Raw genomic sequence first — 14,968 nt, forward strand, 5'->3', positions numbered from 1 at the left:
GGTCTACTCACTCACCGAAAGACGACCGTTACACAGGGAGTGTGATGGTGCCTTTGAGGGTGTAGCTACCTGTTCAAGTGTCATACTGTATGTTATGTTGATAACACTTTACTTATGGCACCACCCCATCACATGTTATAATGCCTCATAAACATTCAAAACAACTTATAGCTGTTGCTTTCCCCCATACGGCCCACCAAACCTTAACCCCACAAAAACTCTGAAACATCGGAGAGTATGATGAACAAAAGCAAACTTTATTCAGAACCCGACAGAAAAAGGACGGACCGAAATCTCAGTGTCCGTTCAAATGAAAAATGTCAAAAATAAAAATGACAACATTCAGCAATACAGTATTTCATTAATAAATGAAGGTCAAGTTATTTTACATATCCCAAACGCTTTGTTTCGTTTCAACGTCGTTCTTTTTGGAGCTTTCAAATGGCAGGATAAGTACAGCCAGACATGGTCTGTTCTTAGTAAAGGGGTGGGAGCGGTCCCCACTGTAACATGAAGGCTGGGTATTCAGTCAAATTGACTTTTGTTTGAACAGTGTATCAGTAACCGCAGGCAGATTTGGAGCTTCGTCACTCAATGCTAAAAAATTGTGTTTTGGTTGGAACTCAGTTTGGAAAGGTACTCACTTTGCTTTTTGAAAATCTCTGTGTTGTTCTTACACCTGCCACTGAGCTGTCACTGAGTTCGGAGGCTTCAAATTAGGTTTTTCAGATCTTTTTCAGCAGTGTACTACTGACTGAAATGTCCAGCCGTCACCTTAGTAGTGGTCTCTGTCTGGTGCTACAAATGAAATGGTGAGGAGCCCGGTTGAAAAGCCCTCTTTCTTTTCTCCCAGAGACAGGAACTGCATCCCAGTCACCGCAGCCCTGCTCACGCCTGCCCCTGCTCGCACTGTTGCTAAGCAACACGTTCAATTCCAGTGTTCTGTATGTCCAAACAGGTCAGAGCTCCTGTCAGTGCAAACAAATCATGAAGTCCTCCGTTAGCTGAGCCGTAGACAGCTCCTAATACAAGATGACGCCAGGAATTACAACAACAAAAACAGCAGAGACAACAATAAACAGTTAAAGAAGGACTGGGCAGAAAGCAGATTTCAAATGAGAAGAAAACCCCAAAAAATGAAATTAACTTATACTTAAAAGATTTGAATACAAAGCAGACAAAAATGGAAAAATAACTTTCTTCAGACAGGACCAGCCTGTTAGTTCTGTTTCGGCTCATTCCAACCCATCCCACCCCCACCCCTTACCACACCCAGGACTCTTTACCCCATCTACATTTCTTAAGCTCTTCTTCACACGGTATGAATGAGATACCCAGCTTTGTAAAGGCCTTGATCCTGTACTATCATGACTAGCCACACTACAAGAACGACGACTCCAGAGAGTCTCGTCTCAGGTGACCAATCGCGGAGCAAGGAGACTTCTCTTTAAGCCCAGTGTTGACAATGACATGATCAGCTTATCCCTGCCACCGGTAAGCTTCTTGAGGCGTAGTGAGTGAGCTCTTGACTCTTTCAATGCTACGGTTAAAAGCTCATAGTGAAGGACGATTTACCTTTTATGTGTTACGTTAGTGCAAGGTCAGAGGATTTAAGAATGATCCAAATGAGGCTTAGAGGAACCAGGGGGGACTCTTCTCCTTTGAGTAAATCAAATATCAAAGACTATTAGACAGTATAAGTGGCCTTATAAATATCACCCCACTCCATCAACGTCTGAAGTTAAACACCTTGAGATGAAGAAGAGAGTGGTCGACTAAAGGAGTAAGAAAAACAAGTCTCTCTATCATCCTCTGTTTTCTTTTTCTTTTCTCAGCACAGCATGTCCTCCGTCTTACTGTTAATGGCCCGTGTGAATGTTGAGTCACATAAGCACTCCTTCAGACGTGCACTCGCTCAGTCTATCCTCCCAACTACCTCTTTTAAGAGCGGTGTGCTTGCCATATCCCTCCCCCAGACTCTGTTTCATTGCTGACAGATTCAATGTCCTAAAATAAATACTGTAGAGGTCGTCATGGAAATAATTCATTTAAGGCCCACTCTCTCAACCCCCCCCCAGTTGCGTTACACTGGGTACTCTGGGTACCGTTCCCTCTCATTGCCAGGAATGTAGAGGTGGCCACCTCAGCCTTTTTTTTTAGCAACGATCCCATTTTAACGTTAACATTTTCAAGTTTAATTTAGGGCAAGGATGATGGATGGGATGGTACACACATCAACACTACAAAGAGGTGAGCTGTGTTTACAATTGATGTTTTCTTATATCATTTCGCTCTCACTGTCATTATAAAAGGAAGTCTGCACTAACCTATGCTGGTGAGGTGTGTGTGTCTGTGTGTGTGTGTGTGTGTGTGGGTCTGTTGTGTATGTGTTTGTGGGGGATGGGGGGGGGGGGGGGGGTCATGAAGAAGACCAGTATATATTACACAGAGTAAACCATGGAGGGGTAGCAGTCTTTTTTAAAGAGGGCCGTCAGTGGGGGTGGGGAGGATATTTGGGGAGGCCAGAGGGATTAAAGAGAAACCCCTTCCTTCCCCCTTACTTTCCCTTCCCCACCCCGCACCCCCCTTTATCCTCTTGACCGGTCAGAGTGCCTCTCTGGCCACCACTGTCTGGGTTCTACTCCCTTCCTCACATGATGGAGCAGCCCTTGGCCTTGTCCTTGCCGAAGGTGGAGGAGAGGAGGTCAGACTTGCCGGGCAGAAAGAGGAGTCTCTTGGAGAGGCGTCGGGCGGGGCTGGGCTTGGTGGAGGGCTGCAGCTTGTTGATGCAGGCCAGGGCTGCAGTACGGAACACACTGTGGATGCTCTTCTCTGAGGTGAAGGCTGAACACTCCAGGTAGGCCTCCGCGCCTAGCTGCTTGGCCATGGAGGACCCCTGCAACACGATGGGGAAGAACAGGAGTGAGATAGAGAGAGAGAGAGAGAGAGAGAGAGAGAGAGAGAGAGAGAGAGAGAGAGAGAGAGAGAGAGAGAGAGAGATGGATGCAGAGTTCTGTAAGATTCTCCTACATGTCCAGAGGAAAACTACAAACAATGCATGCAGGGCAGAATTAGGCAAATATCCACTAATAATAAAAACTCAAAAAAGAGCAATTAAGTTTTGGAAACATCTAAAATACAGTGACCCCCTCTCATATCACTACCAAGCCCTGCAATACCAAGAGCTGAGCAAAGAAAAGAGTCCCCTCATCCAGCTGGTCCTGGGGCTGAGTTCACAAACCTGTTCTACTAACACACTGAAGCCTCAGGACCAGAACATCCAATCAATCAGAATAAACCAAATTACAACACAGTCAAAACAAAACTACATTGCTTATTGGGAAACACAAGCACAAGCACAGAGCAAAATGCAGTGCTATCTGGCCCTAAATCGACAGTACACCGTGGCTAACTATTTGACTATGGTTACTGATCAAAACCTTAGAAAAACCTTGACAAAGTACAGGCTCAGTGAGCACAGCCTTGCCATTGAGAAGGGTAGACACAGGAAAACCTGGCTCCCTGTAGAGGAAAGGCTGTGCAACCACTGCACAACAGCAGAACCTGAGACGGAGCTGCATTTCCTGACAAAATGTCAAAAATATAAAACAATTAGAGAGTGTCATTTCCCCAAATTTGAAACTCTTATTCAAGGTTTCAAAGACCTCTCTGATGAGGATAGGCTACCCGTCCTGTTGGGGGAGGACGCAGAGAGCTGTGGGTTGGCAGCGCACTACATTGCTGCCTGCCATAAGTTGAGGGACAGTGTCTGACAGACCAATCAACCTGCACATGTACTCTACTGTATGTTTATTGTTATTGTTGAATGTATGGTTATTTTGACACTTAGTTATTGTTGTTACTGTTGTCCCGTTGACCATTTTGATTCTCATTTTTATATTGTAAATAAGCTTTGGCAATTTGTACATTGTTACGTCATGCCAATAAAGCAAATTGAATTGAATTGAATTGAATTGAGAGAGAGAGAGAGAGAGAGAGAGAGAGAGAGAGAGAGAGAGAGAGAGAGAGAGAGAGAGAGAGAGAGAGAGAGAGAGAGAGAGAGAGAGAGAGAGAGAGAGAGAGAGAGAGAGAGAGAGAGAGAGAGAGAGAGAGAGAGAGAGAGAGAGAGAGAGAGAGAGAGACTCACTTGCTCGTGTGAGATGGGTGTCTGCTTCTGATTGGACAGCTCCATAAGCGTGCACACGTCGGTGCGCAGGTCTGTTTTACAGCCTATCAGGAGGATGCGTGTGCTGGGGCAGAAATCCAGGATCTCTGTCTTCCACTGCAATGAAAAGGACATATGACTGTTATAAGGTTGTTATAATGTATCATAACCACAGCTGTAATGTACATGGTACACAGAGAGCATGATCACGATGATTGTGACGATGACAAGGAGGAGGAGGAGGAAGAAGAAATTGACAACAGCAATGATGATGATGACGACCACAATGACAAGATCCTCACCTTTTTCAGTGCACCGTCAAATGAGTCTGGACGGCTGATGTCGAAACAGAGGAGCACAGCGTCTGAGTCGCTGTAGCACAGGGGTCTGACGTTATCGTAGTATGGAGAGCCTGTAGGGTCAAACAGATCGACTGGGGTCAGTCACAGGGCTTTCGAAAGGACAGTACCAAACGAATGAGACTCCACTAGTTGCAATAAGAATGATTCGTACCAGAACAGTATAAAGACTAGTGATGGGAAAAGAAAACAGTTTGATACAGTTACATATTGGGATATTATTTTTGACTGAATATCGTATAATTTTGACAATATTGCAATATTATTTTTGTGCTAGTTTGTTGTACCTGCACCAAAACTCAAGTATTTTTCCTTCATAGCTTGTTCTTCATCTTCTTTGTAAATAGGGAGCCAATTTGTTTTCAGCACTTTCCATGACTGATCGTTTTCTCATGGATCTCTCGTCCCTCTGCAGCGGACATATTGTGTGCAATGTATTTGGAACATCGAATCGCAATAAAATCAGTGTATCGAATTGCAATACACGTAGAATTGTGAGAATTGCAGTAAGCATCGTATCCGGGCACTTAAGTATCATGATAATATCGGATCGTGATGTCCCTGGGGCAACGTTCATCCCTACTAAAGACCAAGAATGAGGAGTGTTAGGTGCTTGATGTATTGTAGGGTTGGGTGCTGGGATGCTATAGTAAAGGCCAGGGCTGGGTGCAGGGATGCTATAGGCTAACGATGGCTGCTGGGTGCTGTCAGACAAAGATGCTTGAGCACTGCTCTCAGACTATTAACACAAGGAGTCTGTCCCCCCACACAGCACAGGACACCACCCACTTCCCCCCGGTAACTACGGCAACAGCCTTGGTAGACAATGCTTGAATCCAACCCTCTATTATACCCCCCCCCCCCCCCCCCCCCCCCCCCCGCTGCACCCGAACCATTCTCCACACACACGCACACACACACACACACACACACACACACACACACACACTCCAATTTTCTTCCTCCCTCACCCTCGGATCTGCAGTAAGTCATTTCACTAAAGCCCCACGCCTCCCACTCAGTAGAAGAACTCGCCAATAAATCAAATGAACACACAAGCAGACAAACACACAAACACACACACACACAGAGAGAAAGAGTAAGAGAGAGCCACAGTACACTATAACTCTATCCCAATCACACCCCTGCGTTACCCAAAGGGTTTATATTGAACTCTTTGTCTGTGCAGAAATCCCACTTGAAATCAGATAGGAGAAATGAAGATCTCTCTATCAAGGGAGAACCTTTCATAGATGGTTGTTCTACGAGTGTATCATGTATGAAGCAACACACGGACATGATTCAGAACACATACTGTATGTATGTACAACGTCATTAGAAAAAAAGCCAATGCTTCTCGTGTTACACATTGAAGACAACTGCGAAGAAAATCTGTGCGTGAGCGTTGTGTGTGTGTGTGTGTGTGTGTGTGTGTGTGTGTGTGTGTGTGTGTGTGTGTGTGTGTGTGTGTGTGTGTGTGTGTGCGTAAATGCTTGCGGGCCTATACATCAAAGTGTAAAAGTATGCTAGTATGTTAGTGTTGCAAAGGGAGGTCCCTGTGCTAAAAACAGACGCTTGACTGAATGTCCGTCCTCTGTTGTGTTCCCTCATCGCTTACCGCACCAGCAACAGATTCAATTTCCTCTCCCTGCTTCTCAACCTACTCCGGAAACGTATGAAACACAAACTCAACCAGGTAAGAATGAATTAAGAAAAGCTTCATCTGTGGATGTATGACCTACGTACGCCTCTATGGGGAGTGTGAAATGCATTTGGATGATATAGGATTCCCTCCTGCTACTGTCAGCCTGACACCGTCTTCAGATCCAATCCATTATTAATAGCCTAACAAACGCTCTCATGTGAGGGAGACAATTGTCTGACGTTCACAGGGAATGACTGTATGAACGGTCAAGTGTGAAAAGGCAAGAAACGAGGCAACTGAATAGTAGCGATTTGACTTGTTTTTCCAGTAGGTGACAATGCCAGCATTTGGCAGAGAGGAGCCCAGGGTGATGCAACACTGGGGAAACAGACATGATGATGGCTCTGAGCCCTGGAGCTGAGAGAGGACACAAGCCATGATACACCCCCCACACACACCTCCCCTCCCTGGACGTGGGCTCACACACACACAACACTGGGAGAAGGAGGAGTCTAAAAAACCGAATGATAAACTATTTGCTTGTTGACGGAGGCTGGAGAGGCAGAGGGAACGAGAACTAACGGAGCATCTCACTTTGAGTCCGGTCACTGTGAGAGAGACGGTGAGAACAGGCAGCCGCAGAGCTCGATCATGAACTCAGAGAGGAGCGGCAGGGGGAATCGTTAGGCACAGCAACTCTGTTACACAACAACACACAAAACAACACAGCCCACTCCACAGCAAAGCACAGGCAGCAGCCTGACCCTAAGTGACCCTCTGCCTCTCTTCACACACCCTCAGCCAAGGAAAATAAAGAAATAACATGAGAATAAGAGCAATCTCAGAGAAAATAATGATATGGCTGTTCATGGTTTAATCATCAACAGCTAGGCTTTCTCTCTCTCTCGCTCTCCCCCCACAGACCATCAGTAAACATGATAATAGCGATATATGTATAAACACCAACTTTAGTAATAGTACATTTAGAGAAAACCTTGGTGTGGCCATGAACGACAAGAGCACTGCCAGGATAGGACGTTAGAGAGATAGACACAGAGCTCAGATAGATAGAAGCGACTAGACTGTTTTGTGGGGGAAAATAAAGGTGGGAAGAGCTGGGCAGAGCTTTAAAACAAGGTGTGAAAAATGTATATGGTAATTATGTAACGGGACTTTCGCTATGGAGTGGACGAGCATCCAGCTCGGTCCATCTCTTTTGAAGTGAAACAGACAAAGCGAAAGAATGGAATCCTGTGATGTTTTCTCTTATATACGTCATTTTGTACACGCTTCCCGCTGGGCACAGACGTCAATTCAACGTCTATTCCACATTGGGTTCGACATCAGCCGCCCAGACTCATTAGACGGTGCACTGAAAAAGGTAAGGACCTTGTCATTGTGATTGCATCGTCATCATTGTTGCACGCACGCAAGCACGCACACACACACACACACACACACACACACACACACACACACACACACACACACACACACACACACACACACACACACACACACCATTCCCACCACTCATGCAGAGGCAACCCCCTGGCCAATGAACCCCCCCCTCACTGCAGGTCAACTGCCACAACTGAACTCCATGGAGCCCAATCAGAAATCCCCGTGGTAGAGGTTAATCATAGCAGCCCAACAACATGGAACTGGTTGTGTTTTGTTGATCATGTTCACCAGTTTCAAGATGTAGAAGGATCCTACCTTGTCACCACAACACTGTGTGTGTGTGTGTGTGTGTGTGTGTGTGTGTGTGTGCGTGCGTGCGTGCGTGCGTGCGTGCGTGCGTGTGTGTGTGCCCGCTATAGGTGTCATATTTGATGTAGAGCCGACAAGTTATTAGACATTCCTCTAGTAAGGGGGTAGGTGGCGAAAGGGTGATATATTTGTCTCCTGGGAATGAGATCACTGTAGTGCCAAATGAATTAGGCCTACGTCATTCTATGCCTTCTAAAGATAAATCGAAGGGAGAGGAGACCGAAACAGAGAACAGGCAGGCACACGAATGGTCATTTGCATTCAAATGTTGTGTCACCTCTGTCTGAGAACTTCTCAGACCTCAGCAGCCAACCACATCACTACCTGTGATAAGCAGCAGGACAACAGTCCTGTATAAAAGGTTCAACAGATCACTATCTTAAAGGAAAACAATAACAAACAACTAACAACCATACAGTATACACTATGATGCTAAATAAGACCGTGAGACAATGGCCAATGGGCATTCAGTTAGCCTACTGTTGGTTACGCAAACTCTCTGATTGCATTGTTTTCAGGGCGGGTGGGAAAGGAAATGTTAAACTGGAAAGAAATTACAAGTCAGGTTTTACAGTATAATTAGTCTGAGAACCTGAATGTTGAGACACATTTCAAATGGCGTGCTTTTGGACTTGAACTTAATTTCACGCATCAAAAACCTCCTGCACTATATCTACAGGTAGAGCATCTTGTATAGAGAGACATGACACACTATAACCTTTGTTATAAGACGTTATTAAGGCTTATTATACCTGGATACGCTCAAATCCATGCTTCAATTACTGTAAGGTATATTGGATGTACGCACACGGAGTGTGCAGAGTGTAACGCTCACCTGATGTGTCCCAGAGACTGAGCTCTACGCGCTGCTCCTCCAGCTCCAGACACGCTGTGTAGTTCTCAAACACTGTTGGAACATATGTCTGTGGATACAGAAAGGAGCGAGTTCATTAGCTACGCATTATAATACGGTCAGTCATTGTGAAACAGTCACCCCGGTAATCATCAGCCGTATTAGATTGACACATAATGATCATCCCAGTCTGTGGCTGCTGTGCTGTCTGTCTGACCAAATAAGGCATCTGAACAGTTTTACTGTTTAGAAAGGAAAGCATTTTATACATCTAGTCCTGCCCCTTGGTATTTGGACCTATTCATTTGTATGTGTATTGAAGTAGGCTAAAGTGTAGTATTTGGTCCCATATTCCTAGCACTACGTTAAGCATGTGACTCTACAAACTTGTTGGATGCATTTGCAGTTTCTTTTGGTTGTGTTTTTGATTATGTTGTTCCCAATAGAAATGAACGGTGATTAAATCACGTATTGTGTGATTTTGGAGTCACTTTTACTGTAAACGAGAATAGAATGTTTCTGAACACTTCTACATTCATGTGGATGGTACCATTATTACGAATAATCATGAACGAATCGTGAATAATGCTTTCATGACTCCAACAGGACACAATACATTATTTTATCACCATTCATTTCTATTGGGAACAACATCATCTGAAACACAACCAAAACCAACTGCAAATGCATCCAACAAGATTGTACAGTGAGCTCTACGCGCTATGCACTCAATTTGAAATTAAGCACCATTTGAAATTTCTCTCAACATTGAAGTTCTCAGAGGAATTGTACTGACTTGCATATCCTTTCCGGTTTATTCAACCCTTCCTCAAGCACAGAAAACAATGCAATATTAAACTTCTATTCGTTATTATCATAGAATTAGAATGACGTTTCTATGGCTATTGTCATCTCTTCATAGTCTGTGTATGTAGCCTATTCCGCGTGCATTTAGGATATGGCTAATATAATCCAGTCAAATGTGCCAGGTGTAGACATTGCATACCTCAGGATAGGAATCCTTGGCAAGGACTTGCAACATCGCCGTTTTTCCGCATTGAACATCCCCAACCAACACCAGTTTACATCTCGCCACCAGAGGCTGGGTAAGTCTCCTTTCCTTCATTGTGAATACGATTTGGTTGACGAACACAATAAATTGATATGCGAAAGAAAAACACGTGTAAATCCTCAGTCAGTTATCAGTGCATTCCGCCGGGATGCTGTACAGTACACCTTCGATGACGCTTGCTGCCAGCGGTATGCGCTGAGTTATGGAGCTGCTGAACTTTATATTGTCGCGCCAGCCAATGAAAATGAACGTCCTGCTCATTGTTGCGCAGCATGCGTTTCGCACCGCATAGGCTATGCAAGTTTAGGGTTGGTAGTCAGTTGGTAGTCAACTTTGTTCTAAAGTATTCAATTGCGTATAGTCTATCCCTGTCCAGTGCGTGATGTGTAACAATGTTACTTCACCGCTTTACAAGCTTCAGTTCCATTTTATAGATCTAGATTGACACCTTTATTTCACCCTAGCTCTCTATCTCTCTCTCTCTCACACACACACACACACACACACACACACACACACACACACACACACACACACACACACACACACACACACACACACACACACACACACACACACACACACACACATATATATATATAGACATACACACACACAGACTAAATCATCTGAAGGAACCCTTCCATGAATAAATCAATGGAAAGTACCTGCTCACTTCTTCATGCCCAGCAGTAGCTTTTTCTGCATAGATTTATATGAAAAATGCTGTTGTGTGTATTTCGAAAACAATGTTTCCTGACAGGTAAACGCTTATCTGAAGTCAAAGTTCACGGGATCACAGCCTTGGCAAGCAACTTTGGAAAGTGTTGCCTACCCTTGTGGCTTCACAGACACGGGTGGACCCAACTCCACTACTTATATTTCACCCCGATCTTGAACAGGATTTTTAAAATGAAGAAGAATTACACTTAGTATATGTCTTCTCATCAAGTTCTATGCATTTGGCAGGAAACCAATCATATGAACAGAGAAAATGCCCTATGTAACAGAGACGGAGTATGCAATGACTGACTGGGTGCAATGCGCAGGTGCAGCCAGTGTGCTGAAAAACATGTTTGTGTGGGAGTGTGTCATCAGCGTGTGTGTGTGGCGTGCTAGTGTGCCTGTGAGTGAGCATATGTTCATGTAAGAGTTAGCGTGTGGTGACAGTAGCACAGCCAATCAGAGCACACTGACTGCCAAGCCCGAATAGATGAAAGATGGCTTCATGACTCTGAAACACCACAGAACCTGCAAAGTCTGCCATTTGGGGAGGAAGTGGAGCATGCCAAGTTATACAGAACATGAATGGGTATACACACAAACAGCCACATACTGTTATGGCATGAAATGCAATAGTATAAATCAGCACATTATAGCAACGAGGATGCTCCTTGGGCATGGAAATTTACAGCACAGCTCGAAAGACTGGGCCGCAGAGAACCATTGACATTTTAGTCACTGAGCGGACGCTCTTGTCCAGAGCGACTTACAGTGCATACATGTGCATACTTCTTTTGTACTGGTCTCCCGTGGAAATCAAACCCACAACCCTGGGGTTGCAAGCGCCATGCTCTACCGACTGAGCTACACGGTAATAACCCACCCCACAAAACAATACACAGGAAATAGTGGACTGTGTTAGAATAACACACAGCCAAACATGTTCCTAAATTGTCCCTGTTTTAATGTATACATTCTTATCATGTTGATCGTTTCTTTTCAACTTTAACACTGTACTTTCAACCTGACCTCGGTGAGCTGCCCAGGAGGGGGTTGTCACAGGCTGGTGTGAAGCTGGTTTTACCCTGGCCAAGTGTCACCAATGTCAAGCAGAATGTGTCATGCTCCCTCTGGTAAGGCTGCAGGACCAAGAGGTAATTATGGAGCCCAGAAACCTCCTTCAACCAGGGATAGAAACCCACACTGGGGCTCAGGCAGACTCCCAGGATTTTAGGAGACAGAAAGAAAGATGAAAGGGGGAGAGGGAGCGAAAGAAGGAGATGGAGTGGGAAGGGAGGAAAGGAATACCCCCTTTTTTCAGAATTTGAAATGTTCCAGGTGAAGTAAGGACAGCACAGCACACAGGCACATTAGCTAGTGACACCTTTTCTCTTCTTACCAATTATTCCTGTCAGTGGCCGGTAGCGTAGCTGATAAGAGCGTTGGGCCAGTAACTGAAAGGTCACTGGTTTGAATCCTAGAACTGACTAGGTGACAAATCTGTTTATGTGCCTTTGAGCAAGGCACTTAAACCTAATAACTCTGGATAAGAGCATTTGTGAAATGTAAATGTAAAAAATGCTTTACAATATGGTGTTGCCAAGGCAATCAACCTGGTCGTCGAACATCTCATTCCAAAATCATGGGCATTAATATGGAGTTGGTTCCCACTTTGCTGTAATAACAGTCTCCACTCTTCTGGGAAGGCTTTCCACTAGATTTTGGACCATTGCTGTGGAGACTTACTTCCATTCAGCCATAAGAGCATTAGTGAGGTCGGGCACTGATGTTGGGCGATTAGGCCTGGCCCGCAGTAGGTATTCCAATTCATCACAAATGTGTCCCATGGGGTTTAGGTCAGGGCTTTGTCAGTCGAGTTCTTCCACACCGATCTCGACAAACCATTTCTGTATGGACCTCGCTTTATGCACGGAGGCATTGTCATGCTGAAACAGGAAATGGCCTTCCCCAAACTGTTGCCACAAAGTTGGAAGCAAAGAATCATCTAGAATGCCATTGTATGCTGTAGCATTAATATTTCCCTTCACTGAAACTAAGTGGCCTAGCCCGAACCATAACAAACAGCCCTAGACCATTATACCTCATCCACCAAGCTTTACAGTTGACACTATGCATTGGGGCAGGTAGCGTTCACCTGGCATTTGCTAAACCCAGATTCATCTGTCGGACTGCCAGATGGTGACGCGTGATTCATCACTCCAGAGAACGCATTTCCACTGCTCCAGAGTCCAATGGTGGTGAGCTTTACATCACTCCACTCCAACCAACGCTAGGCATTGCACATGGTGATCTTAGGCTTGTGTGCTGCTGCTCGGCCATGTAAACCCATTTCAAGAAGCTCCAGACAAACAGTTTCTGTGCTGACTTTGCTTCCAGAGACAGTTTGGAACTCAGCAGTGAGTGTTGCAACCGAGGACAGACGATTTTTATGCGCTACGCGCTTCAGCACTCAGCGGTCCCGTTCTGGGAGCTTGTGTGGCCTACCACTTCGTGGCTGAGCTGTTGTTGCTCCTAGACGTTTCCACTTTACAATAACATAATGTACAGTTGACTTGTGTAACAGTATAACTTTACGTCGTCCCCTCGCCCCGACACGGGCGCGAACCAGGGACCCTCTGCACACATCGACAACAGTCACCCACGAAGCATCGTTACCCATCGCTCCACAAAGGCGGCGGCCCTTGCAGAGCAAGGGGAAACCCTACTTAATGTCTCAGAGCAAGTGACGTAACTGATTGAAATGCTACTAGCGCGTACCCGCTAACTAGCTAGCCATTTCACATCCGTTACACTCACCCCCCTTTCAACCTCCTCCTTTTCCGCAGCAACCAGTGATCCGGGTCAACAGCATCAATGTAACAGTATAACTTTAGTGCGTCCCCTCGCCCCGACCTCGGGTGCGAACCAGGGACCCTCTGCACACATCAACAACGGTTGCCCACGAAGCATCGTTACCCATCGCTCCACAAAGGCCGCGGCTCTTGCAGAGCAAGGGGAAACCCTACTTAATGTCTCAGAGCAAGTGACGTAACTGATTGAAATGCTACTAGCGCGTACCCGCTAACTAGCTAGCCATTTCACATCCGTTACACTTGGACAGCTCTAGCATGGCATAAATTTGAAGAACTGACTTGTTGGAAAGGTGGCATCCTATGACAATTGAAAGTCACTGAGCTCAATTTTATACACCTATCAGCGCAGGTAGCCTAGTGTTTAGAGGGTTGGGCCAGTAGCCGAAAGGTTGCTAGATTGAATCCCTGAGCTGACAAGGTAAAAAAATCTGTTGTTCTGCCCCTGAACAAGGCAGTTAACTCACTGTTCCTAGGCTGCCATTGTAAATAAGAATTTGTTCTTAACTGACTTGCCTAGTTAAATAAAAATAATTTAAAAAAATCCGCAACAGGTGTGGCTTAAATAGCTGAGTTCACTCATTTGAAGGGGTGTCCACGTACTTTTGTATATAGAGTGTAAGTCATTTATTATGCATGTATATTCCTCCTCATTCAAACTGCATTATTGCCCTTGCTTTTTATTTTCGCTATTGTTCTTTGTGCTCCTCCCTGACACGCTTGCTGACAACGCATGCATCAGGGCACCGGAAAACGTGTGGCGAGGCGGAATTTTGCCACATCCCTTTTGATTTAGTTTCATAAAATATATCGACGCAAAGTGTTAAAAAGTGGGGCAAAGTGCAGGTAAATTTTTTTCCTTTGATATGCCTAATGATTTGTCAACTCGCGCACAATTTCTCTGTCCTTCACATCCGGAGTGTTCCTGCAGATGCTTTGCGTATCTTGACCAATCAGATTCAAGGAAATCGCAGGTCGGGCACAATGCACAAAGCTCAAGGCGCGCTCTCCACTTCCCTCCGGTATTAAGAAAGTGTGATAACAAGTATCACTCCCGACTGACAAAAACAAAAACTCTATGTGCCGAAAGCAATAGCGACCCGACATGCTGTATTGCATAGAAACGAGACTATTTTCCAGTCTGATCAATTGTAGGCTACTACAGTTTTTTTTAATCGCTTTGGTACTATTTTCACAAGTTTTTTGGTGAATTTTCAAAACTCTTAGTACAAAACTCAAAACTGGTAAGGTGAGCACTTTCATTGTGCGTTCATTTTGTTTGTAGACATCTTTCACCACACAACCATTGATCCAAAATATAAGTTTACTGTGAACTTTAATGACTACATTGGTTTAATCACCAAAACACAACATAATGATATCTTCTCAATGTAGTTATTTAACAACCAATTGCAAAAAATGTAAGATACATGTTTCAAAATTGCCCTTTGAATGTAGTATGCTACAGTACTGTAAATTACAGTACATTACACTGTTTTCACATTAGG

At 44.8% G+C, this 14,968-nt stretch overlaps 1 protein-coding gene across 1 annotated transcript; it reads right to left on the reverse strand.

Moving 5' to 3' along the window:
• Nucleotides 1-236: 236 nt before the first annotated feature.
• LOC129830366 (rho-related GTP-binding protein Rho6-like) lies at nt 237-10,092 on the reverse strand. The gene is made up of 5 exons (XM_055892891.1): nt 9,802-10,092; nt 8,778-8,865; nt 4,468-4,577; nt 4,148-4,282; nt 237-2,896 (listed from the first exon to the last, which is right to left on the reverse strand). Exons 1-5 carry the CDS (start codon nt 9,919-9,921, stop codon nt 2,651-2,653), a joined length of 699 nt encoding a protein of 232 aa, XP_055748866.1. The 5' UTR covers nt 9,922-10,092; the 3' UTR covers nt 237-2,650.
• Nucleotides 10,093-14,968: the final 4,876 nt, after the last annotated feature.

The sequence above is a fragment of the Salvelinus fontinalis genome, chromosome 31 (assembly GCF_029448725.1).
Source record: "Salvelinus fontinalis isolate EN_2023a chromosome 31, ASM2944872v1, whole genome shotgun sequence".
NCBI lineage: Eukaryota > Metazoa > Chordata > Actinopteri > Salmoniformes > Salmonidae > Salvelinus > Salvelinus fontinalis.

Coding starts and splice junctions, on each gene's coding strand:
- LOC129830366 (XM_055892891.1), bottom strand. CDS start 9,921: ATGAAGGAAAGGAGACTTACCCAGCCTCTGGTGGCGAGATGTAAACTG. Junction 4,578..8,777: donor CAGTCTCTGGGACACATCAG/GTGAGCGTTACA, acceptor TTGACCCTACAG/GCTCTCCATACTACGATAAC. Junction 4,283..4,467: donor TTGACGGTGCACTGAAAAAG/GTGAGGATCTTG, acceptor TTTTCATTGCAG/TGGAAGACAGAGATCCTGGA.